This window comes from Brassica napus, chromosome A7, assembly GCF_020379485.1.
Source record: "Brassica napus cultivar Da-Ae chromosome A7, Da-Ae, whole genome shotgun sequence".
Classification (NCBI taxonomy): Eukaryota; Viridiplantae; Streptophyta; class Magnoliopsida; order Brassicales; family Brassicaceae; genus Brassica; species Brassica napus.
The window spans coordinates 19,179,332-19,198,000 of record NC_063440.1 but is presented as its reverse complement, the minus strand read 5'-3'; the positions used below and the strand labels follow the sequence as shown (position 1 = coordinate 19,198,000).

The 18,669-nt window shown below is 36.3% G+C and overlaps 6 protein-coding genes across 8 annotated transcripts; 3 read left to right on the top strand and 3 right to left on the bottom strand.

Moving 5' to 3' along the window:
* Positions 1 to 584: 584 nt before the first annotated feature.
* LOC106353389 (lysophospholipid acyltransferase LPEAT1-like) lies at positions 585 to 3,366 on the top strand. 2 transcript variants are annotated; one of them, XM_013793144.3, is made up of 9 exons: positions 585 to 1,355; positions 1,704 to 1,829; positions 1,957 to 1,994; positions 2,119 to 2,183; positions 2,265 to 2,333; positions 2,415 to 2,548; positions 2,632 to 2,772; positions 2,851 to 2,914; positions 3,195 to 3,366. In XM_013793144.3, exons 1-9 carry the CDS (start codon positions 837 to 839, stop codon positions 3,212 to 3,214), a joined length of 1,176 nt encoding a protein of 391 aa, XP_013648598.2. In that variant the 5' UTR covers positions 585 to 836; the 3' UTR covers positions 3,215 to 3,366. The 2 variants fall into 2 exon arrangements, with proteins under 2 accessions (XP_013648598.2, XP_013648597.2); XM_013793143.3 differs by lacking the exon at positions 3,195 to 3,366 and having other exon boundaries at positions 640 to 1,355; positions 2,851 to 3,079.
* Positions 3,367 to 3,478: 112 nt separating this feature from the next.
* LOC106353390 (protein HEADING DATE REPRESSOR 1-like) lies at positions 3,479 to 5,050 on the bottom strand. 2 transcript variants are annotated; one of them, XM_013793145.3, is made up of 3 exons: positions 4,580 to 4,930; positions 3,933 to 4,267; positions 3,479 to 3,862 (listed from the first exon to the last, which is right to left on the bottom strand). In XM_013793145.3, exons 1-3 carry the CDS (start codon positions 4,707 to 4,709, stop codon positions 3,668 to 3,670), a joined length of 660 nt encoding a protein of 219 aa, XP_013648599.2. In that variant the 5' UTR covers positions 4,710 to 4,930; the 3' UTR covers positions 3,479 to 3,667. The 2 variants fall into 2 exon arrangements, with proteins under 2 accessions (XP_013648599.2, XP_022544689.2); XM_022688968.2 differs by having other exon boundaries at positions 3,756 to 3,862; positions 4,010 to 4,267; positions 4,580 to 5,050.
* Positions 5,051 to 8,324: 3,274 nt separating this feature from the next.
* On the top strand, positions 8,325 to 11,610 carry LOC106355666 (pre-mRNA-splicing factor CWC22 homolog). Its single transcript, XM_048735721.1, has 7 exons — positions 8,325 to 9,165; positions 9,241 to 9,430; positions 9,706 to 9,809; positions 9,936 to 10,032; positions 10,113 to 10,402; positions 10,490 to 10,795; positions 10,870 to 11,610. Exons 1-7 carry the CDS (start codon positions 8,500 to 8,502, stop codon positions 11,209 to 11,211), a joined length of 1,995 nt encoding a protein of 664 aa, XP_048591678.1. The 5' UTR covers positions 8,325 to 8,499; the 3' UTR covers positions 11,212 to 11,610.
* Positions 11,611 to 12,229: 619 nt separating this feature from the next.
* On the top strand, positions 12,230 to 13,233 carry LOC106353387 (chaperone protein dnaJ 8, chloroplastic-like). The gene is made up of 3 exons (XM_013793141.3): positions 12,230 to 12,628; positions 12,710 to 12,778; positions 12,869 to 13,233. Exons 1-3 carry the CDS (start codon positions 12,389 to 12,391, stop codon positions 13,046 to 13,048), a joined length of 489 nt encoding a protein of 162 aa, XP_013648595.2. The 5' UTR covers positions 12,230 to 12,388; the 3' UTR covers positions 13,049 to 13,233.
* LOC106353386 (vacuolar fusion protein CCZ1 homolog B) lies at positions 12,861 to 15,892 on the bottom strand. Its single transcript, XM_013793138.3, has 10 exons — positions 15,745 to 15,892; positions 15,223 to 15,428; positions 15,037 to 15,130; positions 14,764 to 14,947; positions 14,565 to 14,674; positions 14,393 to 14,488; positions 13,888 to 14,313; positions 13,658 to 13,813; positions 13,361 to 13,575; positions 12,861 to 13,277 (listed from the first exon to the last, which is right to left on the bottom strand). The coding sequence occupies exons 2-10, from the start codon at positions 15,402 to 15,404 to the stop codon at positions 13,247 to 13,249; spliced, it is 1,494 nt and encodes a 497-aa protein (XP_013648592.2). The 5' UTR covers positions 15,405 to 15,428; positions 15,745 to 15,892; the 3' UTR covers positions 12,861 to 13,246.
* Positions 15,893 to 16,184: 292 nt separating this feature from the next.
* On the bottom strand, positions 16,185 to 17,202 carry LOC106356902. The gene is made up of 2 exons (XM_013796620.3): positions 16,967 to 17,202; positions 16,185 to 16,470 (listed from the first exon to the last, which is right to left on the bottom strand). The coding sequence occupies exons 1-2, from the start codon at positions 17,130 to 17,132 to the stop codon at positions 16,370 to 16,372; spliced, it is 267 nt and encodes an 88-aa protein (XP_013652074.2). The 5' UTR covers positions 17,133 to 17,202; the 3' UTR covers positions 16,185 to 16,369.
* Between the last annotated feature and the right edge of the window lie 1,467 nt (positions 17,203 to 18,669).

Below are 18,669 nucleotides of genomic sequence, written 5' to 3'. Positions count from 1 at the left end.
GCATGTCATTTGATATAAAAATTCTGCCGAATCATTTATAATTTGAAGGTCGAATTGTAAACTCAGCTCAAATTTTTATCTAACAAAAAAAAAACTAAACTCTTTGGTGATTAAACAATTGCATTGGTGGATATCCCTCTGTTTCAAAACAATTTTTAAAAATAATTATCATTGTTAAATAACTTTATAAATTTTAATGCATATTTTATTTATTACTAGTAACAATTTTAAGATATCAATAAATATTTATTGACAATAATTATTTTAGAATTACTATTATTTTATAAATTTAGAAATTATTAAGTTTCAAAATTTCTACATGTTATATATTAATTTTTTAAAAAATTCGTTCGAAAACAAGTATATCATAGTTATATATTTGTAGTATATCTTCTTTATTTTCATATTATTTTAAGTTTTTTCATCCATATAGATAAATATTACCACGCAAGATAAGTATGCATCAGGCAATCTAAATCCAAATAAAATAAGGCATTACTATCTGAAGGAGAAATATCATTGACACCACCTGGAAAAACAAAATCAGTTTGTTTTCCTCAACAAACTTGAATCAACTAACACAATCGTGGACCGTTTACTGTATCAACCTATCCATCTAACGGTTAAAATCAAAAGCGTATATCACATTACAATGCACGTCGCCTCACAGAATCAAAACCCCTTATTCTCGTTTCATGTTTACCTTTTACGGCGACGAGTCTCTCCGTGTGCGCGAAAGCTGAAACCTTCACGGGGGAATACGAATCAATCTCACGAACCCAACTCTGATTCCGAAACTCGAAACCCTTTCAACAAAGATCAGATTTTTAACGGCAATGGAGTCGGAGCTAAAGGATATGAATCCGAATCCACCGTCGTCGAGCAAAGAGGACCTCCCCTTGCTCAAATCGGAATCCGACGTGTCCGCCGCCATCGAAGAGCTCGACAAAAAGTTCGCGCCTTTCGCGAGGACGGACTCGTACGGGACAATGGGTCTGGGTCCTTTTCCGACGGCGGAGAAGGTTAAGCTCGCGGTGGCGATGGTGACGCTTGTTCCCGTGAGGTTTGTTCTGGCGATGAGCATCTTGGTTTTGTATTACTTGGTGTGTAGGGTGTTTACGCTGTTCTCGTCTCCGTATCGTGGAGGAGAGGAGGAGGAGGAGGAGGAGGAAGGTGGAGGGGTTGTTCAGGAGGATTATGCTCATATGGGAGGGTGGAGAAGGGTTGTGATCGTGCGGTGTGGGAGGTTTCTTTCAAGAGTTTTGCTTTTTGTTTTTGGGTTTTATTGGATTCCTGAGAGCTGTCCAGATCGAGATGCAGCAGCTGATTCCAATCCCAAAACAAGTTCTTCTGAGGTAGCCTTTAAAGTGGTAGACTTTGTTATTAGCAGAGATGGTTTTGGTGGCGTTTATTGTTAGGAGAGGTTTGGTTGTTGTACAATGACATTAGGATGGTTCTTATCTGAGGTATAAGCCAAGTTTGATTACGTGTGTGAGGAACTTGTAGCCTTGTGGGTGTGGATAGGGAACCTTAAAGTGTCAGACTTTGTTGTAAGAAGAGATGGTTTTGGTGGCATTTATTGTTAGGAGAGGTTTGGTTGTTGTACAACTTATTGGGGACCTCTTTTTTTTTTGCTGAAATTGATTGAATCTTTCGTTCACACTGATGGATTGGCGTTTGTTTCTTCTCTTAATTCGTTACAGATTGCAGAGAATGGTGAAACTGATAAGGAGGAACCTGAAAGGCCTGGTGTCATTGTGTCTAATCACGTGTCGTACCTGGACATTTTGTATCATATGTCTGCTTCTTTCCCAAGTTTTGTCGCCAAGGTTTGTTGATAGATTTATGCTTTATGGTACTTCTGTTAAACTACTTTCTGAAGATACCACTTTTGAGTATCTATTTTCGGAAATGACATTTACATTTATCTGTCTGTTGATTTTTTTGGTGCTGAAGAGATCAGTGGGCAAACTTCCTCTCGTTGGCCTCATCAGGTTAGTTCTGAATGACTTCATCTAAAGTTCTTAAAACACTCTTTTGCATCTCATCACTCTATTGTTTCTGTTATTCGTTTGTATCCATCATCTCAAACTTGGTTATACTGTCTTTTCTTGGCAGCAAATGTCTTGGTTGCGTCTATGTTCAGCGAGAAGCAAAATCACCTGATTTCAAGGGTGTATCTGGTATGTTGTTTTTGCTTCTTTAACTAGTCTATGCTTTAGTCTTCATACTGTGTATTCAACAACTGTTTTGTATCTTTACAGGCACAGTAAACGAAAGAGTTAGAGAAGCTCATAGAAACAAATCTGCTCCAACTATTATGCTTTTTCCAGGTTCATTATCTTTCCTTCTTACTGCTTTATCAATCAAGCCCATCGTTTTTTCCCTTACACTCTGATTTGGTCTCACTGCAGAAGGAACAACCACCAATGGAGACTACTTGCTTCAGTTCAAGACAGGTGCATTTTTGGCTGGAACTCCTGTTCTTCCTGTTATATTAAAATATCCATACGAGCGTTTCAGTGTGGCATGGGATACAATCTCCGGGGTGAGTATTTCTTATAACAAAACTCAGCGGTTTTCTCAGAAGCTTTGGCCTTAAAATAGTTTCACTGTGTCTTGTTTTTTCAGGCACGCCACATAATCTTCCTTCTCTGTCAATTCGTAAACCATTTGGAGGTAATACGGTTACCTGTATACTACCCTTCACAAGAAGAGAAAGATAATCCCAAACTCTACGCTAGCAATGTTCGGAGATTAATGGCCAGCGAGGTAAGTAAAAACTAGAGAGACATGTATATATACTTTTGGTCTTGTATGTTCTTGTTTTCTCACTCTTGTTGCTTGCAGGGTAACTTGATTCTATCGGATTTGGGACTTGGAGACAAGAGGATATATCACGCAACCCTCAATGGTAATCTCAGACAACTCCGTGTTTTCCATCAGAAAGAAGAATGAATTTTTTGACTGGCTTGACAGTGTCTGTAACGTAGTAGTCATTTTACCAAGAAACTAAACCTCGATTGTGATTGAATAATGGATCTGTGATTTATAATAAACAAACTCGAATTTTCTCTCATTGTCTTTGTTAACTACAGTATTTGTGTTTTAGTCAAATAAAATCAGTAAAAGAAGCTGTGATGGCTGGGATGGACATGTAAAATACTGAAGCAATCTCTTTCGTGTTGGTGCAGGTTTGTTTTGCAAAAGCTAGCTAATATGATGGACTCTCGATATTCGTGGTCCGTAGATTTCATTTATTCATAGGACACAAGGATTACACTTTTAACACATATACACAAAACATATCTCTATCTGTAAATGATCATATCTCATTTCTATATTTTGTATTTTTTTCTGCCTCTATCTCCTGCTGATGCAACTTTAGACACACACACACACACACACTTAAACAGTTCTTCATCCTCCTGAGAACTTGAATGAAGATCATCCCCAGGTTCAAAACCTTGCAGAGAACTTGACTCAGAATATATAATGTTTTTCTTGATTATTTTTTGTTCTAACAGGAGGAAATAACAGCAGTAGCTTAACCAGATAATAGATGGTGGTGAAGCTTCTTTCCTCCCTTTTTTATGGACAAACAAATAAAAAACAGAGAGAAGCTATTATAGGTACACGGGGACGTACATTACATATGATATACTAGCTAGGGTTCTTCTGCTACTTCTTCTTCGTCTTGTTGTATCATGTTGACAAGCATATCAACTTGCTCTTTCAACATTGTGTTCTCTCTTTCAATCTCTGTTCTCTTGCTTCTCTCTTGTAGCAGCTGAAGTTGCAGATGCTCTAAGCAACGCGAGTCCTCTTCTAACTGCTCGTTTAGCCCATCTATCTCTCGATCCTGTCCCACAATCTCCTTTTTATCAAAATTTTTCCAACAAGAACAAAGAAACACACCAATAATTCTTTACCTTTCTGTTCATTTCTTGGACAGCGATTCTTCTCATGCTCTCAACCACATCAACATTCACCAGCTTCCTCTTCTTACCAATCAACCACCCTTTAGGATAGTTTGCAGACTCGAAATCTGGAGGTGGCAAGAGCGAATCAGCATCTGTTGGTCGCTTCCCATTCAAGTTTGTAATGGGTTCGAGTGGCTCAAACAGAGCTTTTCTTTTTTCAGACAGAACAGGAGTTGTGGTCATTGGTTCCCCAACTTTCTCAGTTTCCATTGCTGTTGTTGTCTCATCTTTCTCTGGTGTGAGTTCCATAGCAGCTTCAGATTCTTTGTCTGGATTCACAGATGCTGTAATAGAAGTTGCTAATGCTTTATATTCCAAACGTGCATATAACCGGATCAAACCGAAACTAAAGCTAAAACCTTTTAAAGTTCCAAGCTTAAGACAGAGAGAGATGAAGTGAAGAGACCAGTAACAAAAGCTACCTGTCTAGACTCTAGATCTCTGAAAAGACACTTTGAGAGAACAGTTCACAGAGAGCTAATTTTCAAGCATGGCTCTTAACAATTGATAAGTTTCTGTTTAAAGCCTAAATCTTTCAGACCATAAAAATGAAGGGACAGATAAAAATTACTGGAAAACAAGAATCAGAGGAGAACCTGATCTTTTTCTTGACTTCCACGCGATCTTGGTGGTAGAGACAGGGAAAAAACCACCGACAAATCCATCATTAGCTGTCTCCTTCTTCTTCTTCGTATTCTCTCCCTCGAATCCATTCCCTTTCTCCATTTTAATCTGACGAAGCTTCACAGGAATGAAACAAACACACGGCTTGGAGAAAGAGAAGCTGAAAGAAGATAGCGTACAAGAGAGAGACAGAGAAGAGAGAGAGAGAGAGTTGAACGGTAAAGGGTTTGGCGTTTCGGTTAGGACTAGGAAAGGCTTTTGCGTTGTTCTTCAGACTTGTTGTGATATGTTTTTTTCTTTTTCTTTTTTGAGGTATATTGAAATAAGAATTGTGGACAATAGTTGTCTGATCGTTTACTTGTGCGGGGGACCCTTTCCCTTTCTTCTTCCTTTTTTTTTTGTTTGAACAACCTCCCTTTCTTCTTCCTTTAAGCTTGTTTTTCATGCATCCTTTAAAATCATTTTCTAAAAACCATAAATCAAAACATAATAGTTATATACATCAAATAGAGGTGAGACCATATAATTCTCGTGATTTTTTTTTCTCAGCTATTGTTCTCGATTTTGTTGAATATATTTCGTGATTTCCTTACTTATAAATACCTACTAATCTTTCTTTAAATTTTTTTTTTTTGACTGATTTTACGTTATCATTGGCAAGTAAATTATGTTATAACGATCTTTAAAAGCTTTTATTGTGTATGATCACACGTCTAATCCACAAAAGTCTTCTCCAGGGATAGTTCTTGCAGATGATTAAACAAAGTATACGACATCTGATTACATTTTAGTTTTCACAAAAGTCAAGGTTGTATCATTAATCAATGACCAGCTGAGAACTGTTCAAAGATTTCGTCCTTTGATTTCTGTCAGAATAATGTTCTTTTATTATTTGCGCTAAAAGAATTAGTATAACTTTTGTTGTCTTTTTACATAATATTTAGTAAATGATAATATAAGAATACTACTTTTTTTTTGAGACACAATATAAGAATACTACTACATTTGATGTATTTTTAGCATAAGAATAAATTATTAGTATAAGAATACTACTTTTTTTTGAGACACAATATACGAATACTACTACATTTGATGTATTTTTTTTTGAGACACAATATATTTCTTAAAAAAAAAAAGAATAAATCCTTTTTATATTATTTGAGGAGCATTAATTTAAACTAACCTTGACTTCATGTGTTATTAACCAAATTGTCATTTCTTAGGTGTCAACACTAGAATCACTCTCACACCCTTTAATTAAATACCCTATCCTCATTAGACTAATTACATATATTGTCATTATTCATTACAATTTAGCTTAACATAATATATTATATGACTCCTATCTAAATAACTGATAACTCATTTGATCATTCATTACTCATTTCTCACGTGGCCTCCTTCGTATTAATAAAAAATATTTTTATTATTGATTTTCGTAGTCACTTTATGTTTCTATATCCATCAAGTAGATACAAATATATTAGTAAAAGTAGTATAACACAGGTTTTAGTTCAAGAAATATTTCTCATCTATCTTGAGACGCCAATCATCTTTATAATATAAGTACAAATAAAAATCGAATATAGCTCGAAACGCCTATCATCTTTGAAAATATAAAAATCTCAAGTACAAATCTGTTTTTGTATAAGTAAGAAGGTTCGTTTCACTTAAATGATATCAACTATAAAACAATTTTAATATCTTCAAAATGTAGAAGGAGCTATATAACTGCTTGATCTATATGGTTTGTATTCATTTTCTTATTTCGGAAGTCCTTATTGTCTAATGGTCATATGTTATTTTTTATATATCAACCTCACATATATAAACTCATTATAGGTATAGTTATATTGAATATATAAAAAAATGGATTAAGCTATAGCCTTAACCGGTTAGCTACGTATGTTATTATGTTGAATTTGAAAAATTTATTAGTCCGCTTGGACAAATTAAATTAGATATCAATTCAAAATTTTCATTGATTGTCTTTTTAAGTGATTAAGTATTTATCGGTAATTACGGTTGTATATAAAGAAAGTTAGATTATTCTGATTGGACAAATTAAATTACATATCACTTCCTAATTTTAATTGATTGATTTTTTATAATCATTAATCATTCATCTGCAATTACGGTTGTATATAAAGAAAGTTAGATTTAAAACTGAGTTACGGCTTTACACCTTCAATCTACTTCAAAAACTAATATTTTAAAATCTATTTCAATTACACCTACCCAGCTACACAAGTTTTTTGGGAAAAAAACTACATTATATAAATCTGCATAATTTTGTTCAATATTTTATTATATCTAATATTTGTGACTAATTTTTTACTTTATAATATCTATAGATTAAAGTAATAATCTCTTTTAATCACTCATTCCGCGCAGAGCGCGGATTATTAAGTTAAAGATCAACTTTGAATTGATAACTACGTCAAAGTTAGAATGGGAATGTGATTGTCACTGATTGATTTTTACATTTAATTTGATTGACCAGCACCATATTAATTTCCTATAATACAACAATCAAATAGTGTACGATAAGGAACAAAGGAAGTAATATATTCAGATTTCGATTTGAAATAGAAAATTTGATTGTGGCAATTAATGATAGCGAGTATACCCTAGACCTAGGCGCCTTGCATATATAAATACTAGGCTTTGTATCTACATCTCCTCACGATTCTCTCCTTCTCAAAACATCTTTACCACTACGATCTAGCATTCACAACAGTCATGGAATTGTTTAACCATCAATTTCTAATTTATTTTTGTTTTCTTATATTTTGTTTCTGAAAGGTTTTATTAGTTTATTGCTTATGTTTCATTTTATTTCTACTTCATAATTTATTTATATTAGTATTTGCTTACTCTTATTATTTATTAATTCGCTTCCACGACCTATAATTCAACTAAACAAACAAAAATACAAGTTAAAAAAAAACAAAGATTAAATGGTTAGTGAATGGTTAGTGAAACGTACAATTTTCTTTAAAGTTTTTAAAATATGTAGTACTCTCTGTTCCAAAATACTTGATGTTTTGGATGTATGCACAAGAATTAAGGTATACACTCATTCCTAAAAAATACCATTAAAAATATAAATCAAATTAATTCAACCAATCCTTAAAAATAAGAATAAAATATCATTGGCCACACAGTTTTCGATAAAACTAATATTAATATAAAATATCAAAACATCATCTATTTTGAAACATCAAAAACTCTCCAAAACATCATCTATTTTGGAACGGAGAGAGTATTTCTTTCTATGATTTCTATCTTTTTAATAACTATTAATTAAAAGTGATAATCTCTTTAGATCTACTCACTCCGCGCAGGGCGCGGATTATCACCTAGTTATTAGTATTTGGTAAAAAAAATAAAAATTGGAAGTTGCAAAGAGCATATGCCACGAACGAAGGCATCTTTCTTGAAGTTAGTAATTTTCTCGGGATGTGCGTCTTATTGTAATTTTGCAAATATTCGGTAAACCTACTACTTTCTATACGAATCTGGGAATCGCTCATTATATTATTCCGCGTTGAAATAAAATGTATTAACGGGCTCAAGTCTTACCTTTTATATAAAACCGTCATCTCATGTTGGGCCTTGACCCATTAGCCTTATATTTCATTACCCGACCACCCAAATAAAGATTGATATACACACACAGTGCCGTTTCGAGAATCCATAAAAGGAAACCGTGTCGTCGGCATACCTCTCCGACAAAAACCAAACCGAAAATATCTTATTTCCCCCGTCTATCACTTTTGGTCGGCGATTCAGATCGTCGCGACAACCTCTGTAGTGTTTTTCTTACTAGAGATTTATATCGTTAGATAAGCTAGGGTTTCCTGATATAATCGGTAAAGGTTCACACTTTATGTTGGATTCCATCCATATGGGTAGGCACGATGGTTCCTCCGAGGAAGACGAGAGAGTGAGAAGAAGTGATAGAGAGAGGGGTCATAGGGGTAGTAATACTAGGGTCACAGCTGATAAGCCTTCTGATGATAGGCAAAAAAGTAGGAGTGAAAGCGAGAGGAAACAAGAAGGTCTCTTAAAGAGAGATTGGTCTGATAGTCAAAGAGACAAGCTGAGAAACGAAGAGAAGAGTGAAGTTGCGAAGCCCAAGTTACCAGAACTCAACCCGTCTGATAGCAATGCTATGGCTTTGGGCAAAACCGGTGGAGTTTATATCCCTCCGTTCAAGCTAGCACGGATGATGAACGAGGTGGAGGACAAGAGCAGCGTAGAGTATCAGCGTCTTACATGGGACGCTCTCCGTAAAAGTATCAACGGGCTGGTGAATAAGGTTAACGCAAGCAACATCAAGAACATTATCCCTGAGCTGTTTGCTGAGAATCTCATCAGAGGAAGGGGGCTTTTCTGCCGTTCGTGTATGAAGTCTCAGATGGCGTCTCCTGGGTTTACCGATGTCTTTGCAGCTTTGGTCGCTGTTATCAACGCCAAGTTCCCAGAAGTTGCTGAGCTTTTGTTGAAAAGAGTCGTTTTGCAGCTGAAGAGAGCTTATAAGCGTAACGACAAGGTTTGGCTTGTGAAGCATTTTGATTTATATATGTCATGTTTTATGCATTTATGTGTTTTATTTTGTTTTTGCCAGCCTCAACTGCTAGCTGCTGTGAAGTTTATAGCACATCTAGTAAACCAGCAAGTCGCTGAGGAGATCATTGCGCTTGAACTAGTCTCTTTACTTCTGGAAACTCCGACTGATGACAGTGTCGAGGTGGCCGTTGGATTCGTGACAGAGTGTGGTGCGATACTCCAGGATCTTACACCAAAAGGATTGCATGGTAAGATCATTTTTTCTTTCAATTGGTGATTGATCTTGTTTGTTATATAAAGAAACATTAGCCTGCTTGTATCTCCACGTAATACATCAAATTAAATCACAAGTCAATGATTGATTATTGACATATACTGATATAATAATCAGGTTCATCTCTTGGTGAAAGATAATGTTGTGATCATATACTGATATTCTGTATCATGCATTAAACACTTTTTTATATTGCCACGGATCTTCCTTTTATTTGCGTTTTCTAAGCTCTTGCAATTGTTAACACAGGAATTTTTGAGAGGTTTCGTGGTATACTGCACGAAGGAGATATAGATAAGAGAGTTCAGTATTTGATTGAAGGGCTCTTTGCTATTAGGAAAGCGAAGTTTCAGGTAAATATACTTTTAGACATAAACTTGATTTAATTATATTCTGATATTATGGGTTGTAGCAGAGATGATACTATACTTTGTTTATCACAATGCTCATAAAAATTTGTGTGAATAATATACTTTCAGGGACATCCAGCTGTTCGTCCGGAGCTAGATCTTGTGGAAGAAAAATATTCGCACGATGTATCTCTTAATGATAAAATATCTCCTGATACCTCTCTAGGTAAGTTACTTATTTTTTAAAAAACTAAAACAGCTCTTAGGTTTTTAAAAATTTTCTCTGATGTTTCTGTTTTTTTGCAGATGTCTTCAAACCTGATCCTGACTTCATTGAGAACGAGAAGAAGTACGAGGCGCTGAAGAAGGAGTTACTTGGTGAGGATGAGTCTGAGGATGAAGACGGCTCTGATGCTAGCTCAGAGGAAGATGGGTCTGATGAAGAAGAAGATGAAGAACAAATGAGGATAAGAGATGAGACAGAGACAAATCTTGTTAATCTTAGGAGGACAATATACCTGACCATTATGTCCAGCGTCGATTTTGAGGAAGCTGGTCACAAGTTACTTAAAATTAAACTTGAACCTGGTCAAGAGGTAACTTACTCCTCTCAAACTAGATTATACTTTTGCTGGAAGTACACAAGGCTTATAAACATTATTTGTCTAATTCAAATGTTGCAGATGGAACTGTGCATAATGCTTCTGGAGTGTTGCTCTCAGGAGAGAACGTATCTGCGCTACTACGGTTTGTTGGGTCAGCGTTTCTGTATGATCAACAAGATTCACCAAGAGAATTTCGAGAAGTGTTTCGTTCAGCAGTACTCTATGATTCACCGTCTTGAAACGAACAAGCTGCGTAACGTGGCTAAGTTTTTCGCTCATTTACTGGGCACAGATACTCTTCCATGGCATGTGCTTGCCTATATTCGTTTAACCGAGGAGGACACTACTTCATCTTCCCGTATCTTCATTAAGATCCTTTTCCAGGTAACTAACTTGAATCAACAACACATTCCAAGAAACTTGTGCTGATTTGGTTATTACCTTTGTATTGATTGCAGGAATTGTCAGAGCACTTGGGGATTAGGCTGCTTAATGAGAGGCTTCAGGATCCAACAATGCAGGAGTCACTTGAATCCATCTTCCCTAAAGACAATCCAAAGAACACTAGGTTTGCAATCAACTTCTTTACCTCCATTGGTCTTGGAGGGATCACCGAGAGTCTCAGAGAGTATCTGAAGAACATGCCACGCCTCATCATGCAACAACAGAAGCAAGTTGCGGAGTCAGAATCATCGTCTGGATCAGACAGTTCCGAGTCTGATTCTGATACTGATTCATCTTCTTCTTCTAGTTCGGATGAAAGCGACAGAGAGAAGAGGAAGCGAAGAAGAAGAGCTTGAGAGGTTGTATTGTCAAGTCATTTCTACCAAAAATTCTTCAGATTTTTGAATCTTGGTTTGGTTATCCAACTAGAGTAAACATGAGAGAACTCAATGAGCAAGCATCTGGATCTGTTATTGGATAAGTTGATGAACAAAGACTACAAGAGACTACACTAGCTAGACAACCAAGGTTGAACTGAAATTTTTTCTTCGCTTATTGTCAGTTAAAAAGACCCTTGTTATTTACAAATTGATCTTTATTTATACAACATAAGAAGTATACAACAACATCATATGTAAGCTGCAGGTTCTCCGAGGTGGTTGCATGATTTTTTTGTTTTGATTTTCAAAAGCAATGTAACAACTCAGTGTAATTCTTGCCTCAGTTCCTATTCAAACTGGTTTGCCTTTTGCTCATTTGCTTGTAACCTATAAGAACGCTTGATTCAATCATCTGTTTTAACGTGATCCACAAAACAAAAATGTGTGTTGCGTGTATTGATGAGAATCATGAGGATATTTTGAGCCGTGAAAGTATCAAATTGTGAAGGAATCTTTCTTGTACATTTGTTCTTCGGATAAGAAGGCTATACCATCAGTCCTTTTTTTTTTAAATGTCGGTGTCAATCATCTTAAATTTTTTAAAAAAAATAAAAAACAAATGGTGGTTTTGGTCTGCCCACAGTTTCTAAAACATGGTTAGTAAAGAAAACAGAAATGAACTTACTTTACATCTTAAAACCCACCAACCTATCAAACAAACATCTCCCTTATCTTTCACATTTTTTTGTTAAAAGTTAAAACCACACCAAATTTTAGACTCAAATGCACAACAGCTAAATGGTTATCTTTATTTAGAGAAAAAAAAATGTTGTAAACAAAATAGTAACAAAAAAGTAGGAATGGATAATGTTTTTTTATCTGTATTGTTCTTTAAAAAATAGTAAAAAAAACACTTGGCAACCGGAAGCGTTATGGATAAGGACACTTTTAGATAACAAAAAAAAAAGTCACCGTTTCTCTTCTTATATATACGATCCCGCCTCTCTGCCTTTCCCAACTCAATCCACGATTCCAATTATTGAACCTCTATAATTTTACTTTAATCACAAAAAAAAAAAAAAAAGAATCTGGTTTTTGCTTTGTAGAAATCATTTTACTTTCTACCAACTCGAGTCTTGAAAATTTGAAAAACATGACTATTGCTTTAACGATCGGAGGAAATGGATTCTCGGGTCTATCCGGATCTTCGTTTTCATCATCTTCTTCATCGTTTCGGTTAAAGAACAGCAGAAGAAAAGACACGAAGATGCTGAACAGAACAGGAGTCGTCTGTTCTTCATCTTCTGTAATGGATCCGTACAAGACCCTTAGGATCCGACCCGATTCATCAGAATACGAGGTCAAGCAAGCTTTCAGACAACTCGCCAAAAAGGTTTCGACTTTGTTGCCAAAGATTAATTTTTTATCGTTTTTTATTATCTGGGTTTCTTAAAGTTGACATCTTTTGTTGCAGTATCATCCTGATGTTTGCAGAGGAAGCAACTGTGGAGTACAGTTTCAGACAATCAACGAAGCTTACAATGTAAGTGTTGTCTTAAGGATGACTTATCATTTTGTTGTTAAAAGTCAAAGTCATGGTATTGATCTTGTTTTGTCTTTTTGTCTTTTGAAGATTGTGTTGAAGCAAATAAAGAATCAGATGGAGGGAACAGAGGAGTTTCAGCCATTCGATGTGTATGACGAGGGATTCAACGGAATGAATGATCCAGATTGCGACACGTGGGAGGAATGGATGGGATGGGAAGGTGCAGGGACCAGAGACTACTCCTCTCACGTCAATCCTTACGCTTGAAGAAGATGAACAAATGATTCGAATGCACATAAATAACAACTGAGACTGCTATAATGAACGATGTAAATACATGAAACTGTCTCGTGAATGATACTTAAATTGTAAATAAAAGTAGATTTATCCTTCCATCATGTAAATCTCAACGTTAAGCTTAAATGAAAAATCATCTCGATATACTTCAAAAAGATCGCAGAGTTTTTAATCCATGGAGAATGTTCCATTGCAGTACCTGAAGAGATACAGAAAAGATAAACATTACGTTGCTAACTCAATTTCGATGGATTGAGTAGTAACAACAAAAAGTATAATTACCTGTTGCTAAAACTTTGGACAGAGTCTGTAGCATCAAGAAGAGTGTCACTTGCTTTCTCCAAAGCCATGTAAAGCTCTTTACCTCTCGTTACACGTGCGATGGCCCACGCGTTGTTCTTTGCTCTGATGCATATCTCCATGTCTTTCTCTTCCTTCGTGCGGCTCTTTTCTGCATCCACTGTTTCCCTTAGCTTGTTTACTGCAAGTAAAGTCTCCTACAAACATTCAATAGACCTTTTTTGTGGGTTTGAGTTTGGTACTCTTATGGTCACCATATAGCAGAGAGTTCTATCTTACCTTTGCTAACGTTGCTACCTTCCCCGACGGAGAAGCTCTGGAAACTTCCATGTCATTATCAACTAGCAAGTAACGGTAACCGCTTACATGGTAAGCGTTCTCACCTCCCCAACCTTTTGACAGCTTCTCTTCCACTTTCAAGATTTTCGCAGATGCCTGGCAAAATACATGTCAATGATCAAGAGATGGAGCCCGGAAAATATTCTACAGTGAAAGAGAGAGAAGCTAACGTTTTCAGTAACTTGGTGTTTCACGAATGAGATGTCTAGCTCTCCATTAACAATGGCCTCGGTAGGCACCAGAAGAACCAAGGTGAGATATTTGTGTTGATAGGCTAAAAGATGAACTCTCTCTTGTCTCTGATGCAGCCAGATCGTCGGTGTCGCGTCTTTACCCCAGATATCGGTTACAAGAAACCCGTCTTTCCCTTTGGACCACTTGTTGTGTTGTAATGGTCTAATAACACGACCTGCGTCATTACCGTTTCCTGAAGGCAGTGAATCACTTGAACCAAGAAGTTGTGGTGAGATAGATCTAGAAGAGGTTTGTGATAAGCTGGATCCCTTGCGCAGATATGACCAGGAACTCGTGCCAGAAGATAACGCGTTTGAGGTCAATCTCATTACAGAGAATGTAAACAAGTCGACAGTATCATCCTGACAAAATAGAAAGAGATTAAGATCTTATAGACACAACAGTGTTGGGTGAGAAACTGAGAACATTGTGAAAACATACAGGTGATAGAGTTGTTGACACCAGTAGGTCATGAAACAGAATCACAGAGTGGCATCGAAGGGTCCCAGCACATGAATCTAGTACTCCGACAAGAGACTGTACATGTAAGAAAATACAAGTCAAAACAGTGAACTACTAAGTCTGTTCCGTATATTCTGATGGAGAGACAAACCTGAACTTCAAGTGCCGCGTCCCTAGCTAATGTAAGCATCTGAACTGTACCACGCTCTTTCAAAGTTTCACGGAAGGAAGGCAACTGAAGTTTCTTCCCAACAGAAAGATCTGACATACACAATAGAAACCCCTCTTGATAAGAGCTATGACACAGAGATTTTAATGAGCTAGAACTGGTGGTGGATATTGTGCTTTACCATTTAAATAGTCTGTGATGAAGGGATACAAGTGAGATCGGATAAGCCCACCAGATGGTTCTTTATCAAGCAATGATCTAACTGATCCGTGGAACATAACAAAGAGAGAATGGACTTCCTTCAGCACCTTCTGCAATGCATCAACCCTCCATATGGCTTCAGTCTCCTTATTTTTCTCTACAACCTGCCAGAGAGTCTATATCAAAATTGCTCCCCTTATGCATATGAATAATGAGAGATTCAGGATCCAAAATGGAGTTGACAATGATGTACCATGACCATCCATATATCAGGCTCGGCTTCATGGAAGACATGGGAATGTCTCTCTGCTTCTATAACCTCACAAGCTGCCTCTGGGGAGAAAAGTCTGCATTTTTAAATTCCATAAACGAAGTGAACATGATCCACAGTGAGACAAACCAATGAACATCTGAAAGGAAGGAGTCTCTAGAAACTGACCTAGTAAAGGTGATAAGCCCTTCGCTGAGGCCGATAACGGATAGCTGAGTGGAGAAGGTTACATCAGGAGGGTAGAAGAACAAGATCTTGTCAAGCTCCTGTCCTTCGTTTTGTCCTCTCCTCAAGTCGAACACGCAAAGTTTAAGGCTTTCACCATTAGAGTTCATGGACGCCATTCCCATAGCTTCTAAGATCTCATAAAACCCCTTAAACACACACAAAACAAATGTGTTATCAGAAATCAATCAGACAATACGACTCTCTGTCTTAAGAAATTCATAAAAATTAAAGCTTTCTCAGCTCAGCATAACACGTCATGCAACATCATCATCATTAAAAGAATGAAAAATGATCACCACAAAATTAAAGCTTTCTCTCGAAATAAAGTTACGATTTTGGGTGTTAAGATCATCGAAAGGGAGATAATTTGTCGAAACGCTGATCAATCTAGTATCGGAAATCTCATAATCCGTTTGAGATTATTGAAGAAAAACTATTAAAAAAAAACATGAAATTGATTACCTTGAGGATGAACCCTAACAACAAAGTCCAAGCTTTGAGCGACCTTCCAATTACAGAACGAGAATCACAAACAGAAAAAGAAGAAGATGAACAAGGTCTTAGATCTGCTAATCGAAACTCGTTATAGCAAAGGATCGAATTTTCATTAGCAGAAAAAAAAAATCCGCGAAAGGTAGAGAGGAAATTAACAAAGTTAACGGGTCGGTCGAAATCGTTACCGGGTCAGGATATAATAATTCGGGTCGTAGATGATCTTTATTCTTTAGCTTTACGTCATTCATACGTAACATAAAACCACTCCTTTGTATTTTTCTTCATTATTCTGGTATCAACACTTCAACAGCAGTTATAAAGCGGTTTAGTGACTTTTAGTCCTCTGCAAACTCCTTTTACTACTCTGTTAAAAGAGGTACATCGATGATAACTTGGAGCAATTCACATTTTTGTGTTTGAGAAAAACTTTTATTTATTCAATATAGAAACTGGAGTACAGTGGAATGATACGTAACTGAACTAAATAAACCACACTGGCTCAGACATTGCTGAGTTATGTTTGTATGGAAATGGAAAACCCTGAGTGAGTGGATCATTCACGGCATGTATCTGACTAGAGTCTGAAAATGGACTACTTGTCAGAGGATGGGGATGGAGATGAAGAGAGACGGGCTTTTCTAGCTTTATCAGCCTTTTCCATGTAATCTTGGTGAGACCGATGGTTGTTTGATCCTAAAAGGAAACAATAATTTAACAACCGTTAACCCAAAGAAGAAACCACAACTCACATACATAGCCGACAAACTGTTGAAATATATGTGTGATCAGGAGAGAAAAAGCAAACGATAAACACAGGAGGATTATGATCAATCATCAGATGCAGGCCAATGACTCATCCTCAGACATCATCAACATATATTTACTCAAGTCAATCTATCAATCAGTTGGTTCCATTTGCCAATAAATTTGAAGCTTATGATGTTATCATCAAAATCATTAAAATCTAACAGCTTATGAGTTCATCAGTACTGCACAACGTCATACTCGTCAAACTACCATCTAGCCATAAATCACAAATCTAACAGCTAGCTTATCAGATACCGCACAACATTATACTCTTCCAGTTACAATCTTCGAGATGAAACATTTCTGTATAAAAAATCCCGACTTTCCTTGTTATCATCACTAGTTAACAGAAACCCAGTTGAACACAATCTAAAAAACGGACCTCGATTCATAAGATACCAAGGGATGCCGAAGATGACGGTGAATATCCCGATCCCTGCCAAAACGTGCTTCTTTTCTCCACTGTACACATAGTGCTCCATCTTTGCCCTAAACCCTCCTCCTCCTCCTAAGCTTGAAGCTCCATTGCCCTTCGTCTCATTCCCCATCTCGATCAACTTCAGTCAATTTCTACCAATCAGATCTTCTCTTCTTCTAGGGTTTATTTAGGATTTGGATTTCTTCCTCCTCGGAGGTTTTACGACCACCTCCAATGGGCTTTACTAAGGCCCATTAATATAACCAAATTAATTAGGCCATTGCATGTAAATAGAATTTATAACTATATTATCGTATATCACTTTTTCATTTTTTTTTCTGACTAAACTTTATTGAATTATTATATATTAAAGTTACAAAGTCAACTACAAAACATAAATTATTATATAAAGTATATATCATTATTTTTTTGCTAAGAATGCTAATTAATGTGAAGAGATGTAAAGGATGATTACATTTCATAGTTACAGTTGAAGAAAACTGATACAAACTCCAATTGCTTGTGCATGGTATAAGTTTTGTGATGTGACGTCGATCCTTGATGTGACTCTTGAATTTACATAGTAAGACAAACCTTGGAAAAATAGGGGAAGAACTTAAGGTGAGTCTTTAAGTCATTCTGAATTCAAGTCCAAGACTTTGTCATGCTGTTGTGATAATATGACTTTACAAATCAAGAACTACGAAGAAGAAATGCAAAATATGTTTACTGATTGCTATGAAGAAGAAAAGAAGGTGAATAGTGTAGAGATACAATTTCTTGAAGAGAGTAACAAAAACACAAAGGTACGAGTGGATATGACTTATTGAATTAGTCAAACATAGTTTAGTTGTTCTTCATTTGTGCATAGTTACGTGTGAAAGACGCTAATATGGTTTGACATGCCTGGGTTGAATCTTGTCTTGGTTTGAAATCAATGGTTTATGTGTTGATGATGTATGAGGATGAACTGTACAAGCTTGATGAACAGAAACTTAAAAACAAAGTCATCTTGTTTGAGGTTTGTTTTAGGCAAACTGTGCTTTCAATTACGATCTTAGGTATGATCAGTTATGAGTTTTGATCTTTGTGTTTGTTTTTAATTATGTGTCATGAACTTGATGAGAATAATGATGATGATGAAATGAGGGTGATGGGCCTTGTAGTTGTGGAAGACTTCCTTTCCTTATTCATAGAATCAAGTGCGGAAGTAGTAAATACATAAAGCATAGAAAATGCATACACTATTCATAGTAAGTGGATGACTATGCCAATGACATAATTGGAAGAGACAGAATATCAAGAAGAGCTCAAGACTCATGAGGAACTATGGTCAAAAAATTCACCACAAGCTGAGGAGATCACGTTCTAAGAAGAAGGTCGAAAGAAAAATTGGGAGTGAACCTACTTCCATGGAACTTCGGCGAAAAAAGAGAAACCACACTCTCTAATATTGTATCTAAGCTCCATCCAATAGTGCGTAGAAGGAGACAACTAGCTCGTCCTCGGGTCGCATGATCACCATACATGTTTTACAGTTTGTTGGTGAATAGTAGGATCTAGTTCTGGAAAATAAACCACAAATGCGAATAAGTCTATATAGTTTACATCTAAACTATCAAACTATATGTTATGTAAGATCCATGCCTACTGTGAGAATATGCAAT

What these genes read in the sequence shown, in the direction of transcription:
- LOC106353387 (XM_013793141.3), top strand. Translation starts at nt 12,389, where the DNA reads ATGACTATTGCTTTAACGATCGGAGGAAATGGATTCTCGGGTCTATCC. An exon ending in TCAGACAACTCGCCAAAAAG is followed by an intron (nt 12,629 to 12,709) that starts GTTTCGACTTTG and finishes CTTTTGTTGCAG; the next exon opens with TATCATCCTGATGTTTGCAG. An exon ending in CAATCAACGAAGCTTACAAT is followed by an intron (nt 12,779 to 12,868) that starts GTAAGTGTTGTC and finishes TGTCTTTTGAAG; the next exon opens with ATTGTGTTGAAGCAAATAAA.
- LOC106356902 (XM_013796620.3), bottom strand. Translation starts at nt 17,132, where the DNA reads ATGGGGAATGAGACGAAGGGCAATGGAGCTTCAAGCTTAGGAGGAGGA. An exon ending in TTGGTATCTTATGAATCGAG is followed by an intron (nt 16,471 to 16,966) that starts GTCCGTTTTTTA and finishes GTTTCCTTTTAG; the next exon opens with GATCAAACAACCATCGGTCT.
- LOC106353390 (XM_013793145.3), bottom strand. Translation starts at nt 4,709, where the DNA reads ATGGAGAAAGGGAATGGATTCGAGGGAGAGAATACGAAGAAGAAGAAG. An exon ending in GAAGTCAAGAAAAAGATCAG is followed by an intron (nt 4,268 to 4,579) that starts GTTCTCCTCTGA and finishes CTTCTATTACAG; the next exon opens with CATCTGTGAATCCAGACAAA. An exon ending in TCCAAGAAATGAACAGAAAG is followed by an intron (nt 3,863 to 3,932) that starts GTAAAGAATTAT and finishes ATTGTGGGACAG; the next exon opens with GATCGAGAGATAGATGGGCT.
- LOC106355666 (XM_048735721.1), top strand. Translation starts at nt 8,500, where the DNA reads ATGTTGGATTCCATCCATATGGGTAGGCACGATGGTTCCTCCGAGGAA. An exon ending in CTTATAAGCGTAACGACAAG is followed by an intron (nt 9,166 to 9,240) that starts GTTTGGCTTGTG and finishes TGTTTTTGCCAG; the next exon opens with CCTCAACTGCTAGCTGCTGT. An exon ending in ATCTCCTGATACCTCTCTAG is followed by an intron (nt 10,033 to 10,112) that starts GTAAGTTACTTA and finishes GTTTTTTTGCAG; the next exon opens with ATGTCTTCAAACCTGATCCT.
- LOC106353389 (XM_013793143.3), top strand. Translation starts at nt 837, where the DNA reads ATGGAGTCGGAGCTAAAGGATATGAATCCGAATCCACCGTCGTCGAGC. An exon ending in CCTCTCGTTGGCCTCATCAG is followed by an intron (nt 1,995 to 2,118) that starts GTTAGTTCTGAA and finishes TTTTCTTGGCAG; the next exon opens with CAAATGTCTTGGTTGCGTCT. An exon ending in CATGGGATACAATCTCCGGG is followed by an intron (nt 2,549 to 2,631) that starts GTGAGTATTTCT and finishes TTGTTTTTTCAG; the next exon opens with GCACGCCACATAATCTTCCT.
- LOC106353386 (XM_013793138.3), bottom strand. Translation starts at nt 15,404, where the DNA reads ATGGGAATGGCGTCCATGAACTCTAATGGTGAAAGCCTTAAACTTTGC. An exon ending in AACACCAAGTTACTGAAAAC is followed by an intron (nt 13,814 to 13,887) that starts GTTAGCTTCTCT and finishes GTATTTTGCCAG; the next exon opens with GCATCTGCGAAAATCTTGAA. An exon ending in GTCCAAAGTTTTAGCAACAG is followed by an intron (nt 13,278 to 13,360) that starts GTAATTATACTT and finishes GTATCTCTTCAG; the next exon opens with GTACTGCAATGGAACATTCT.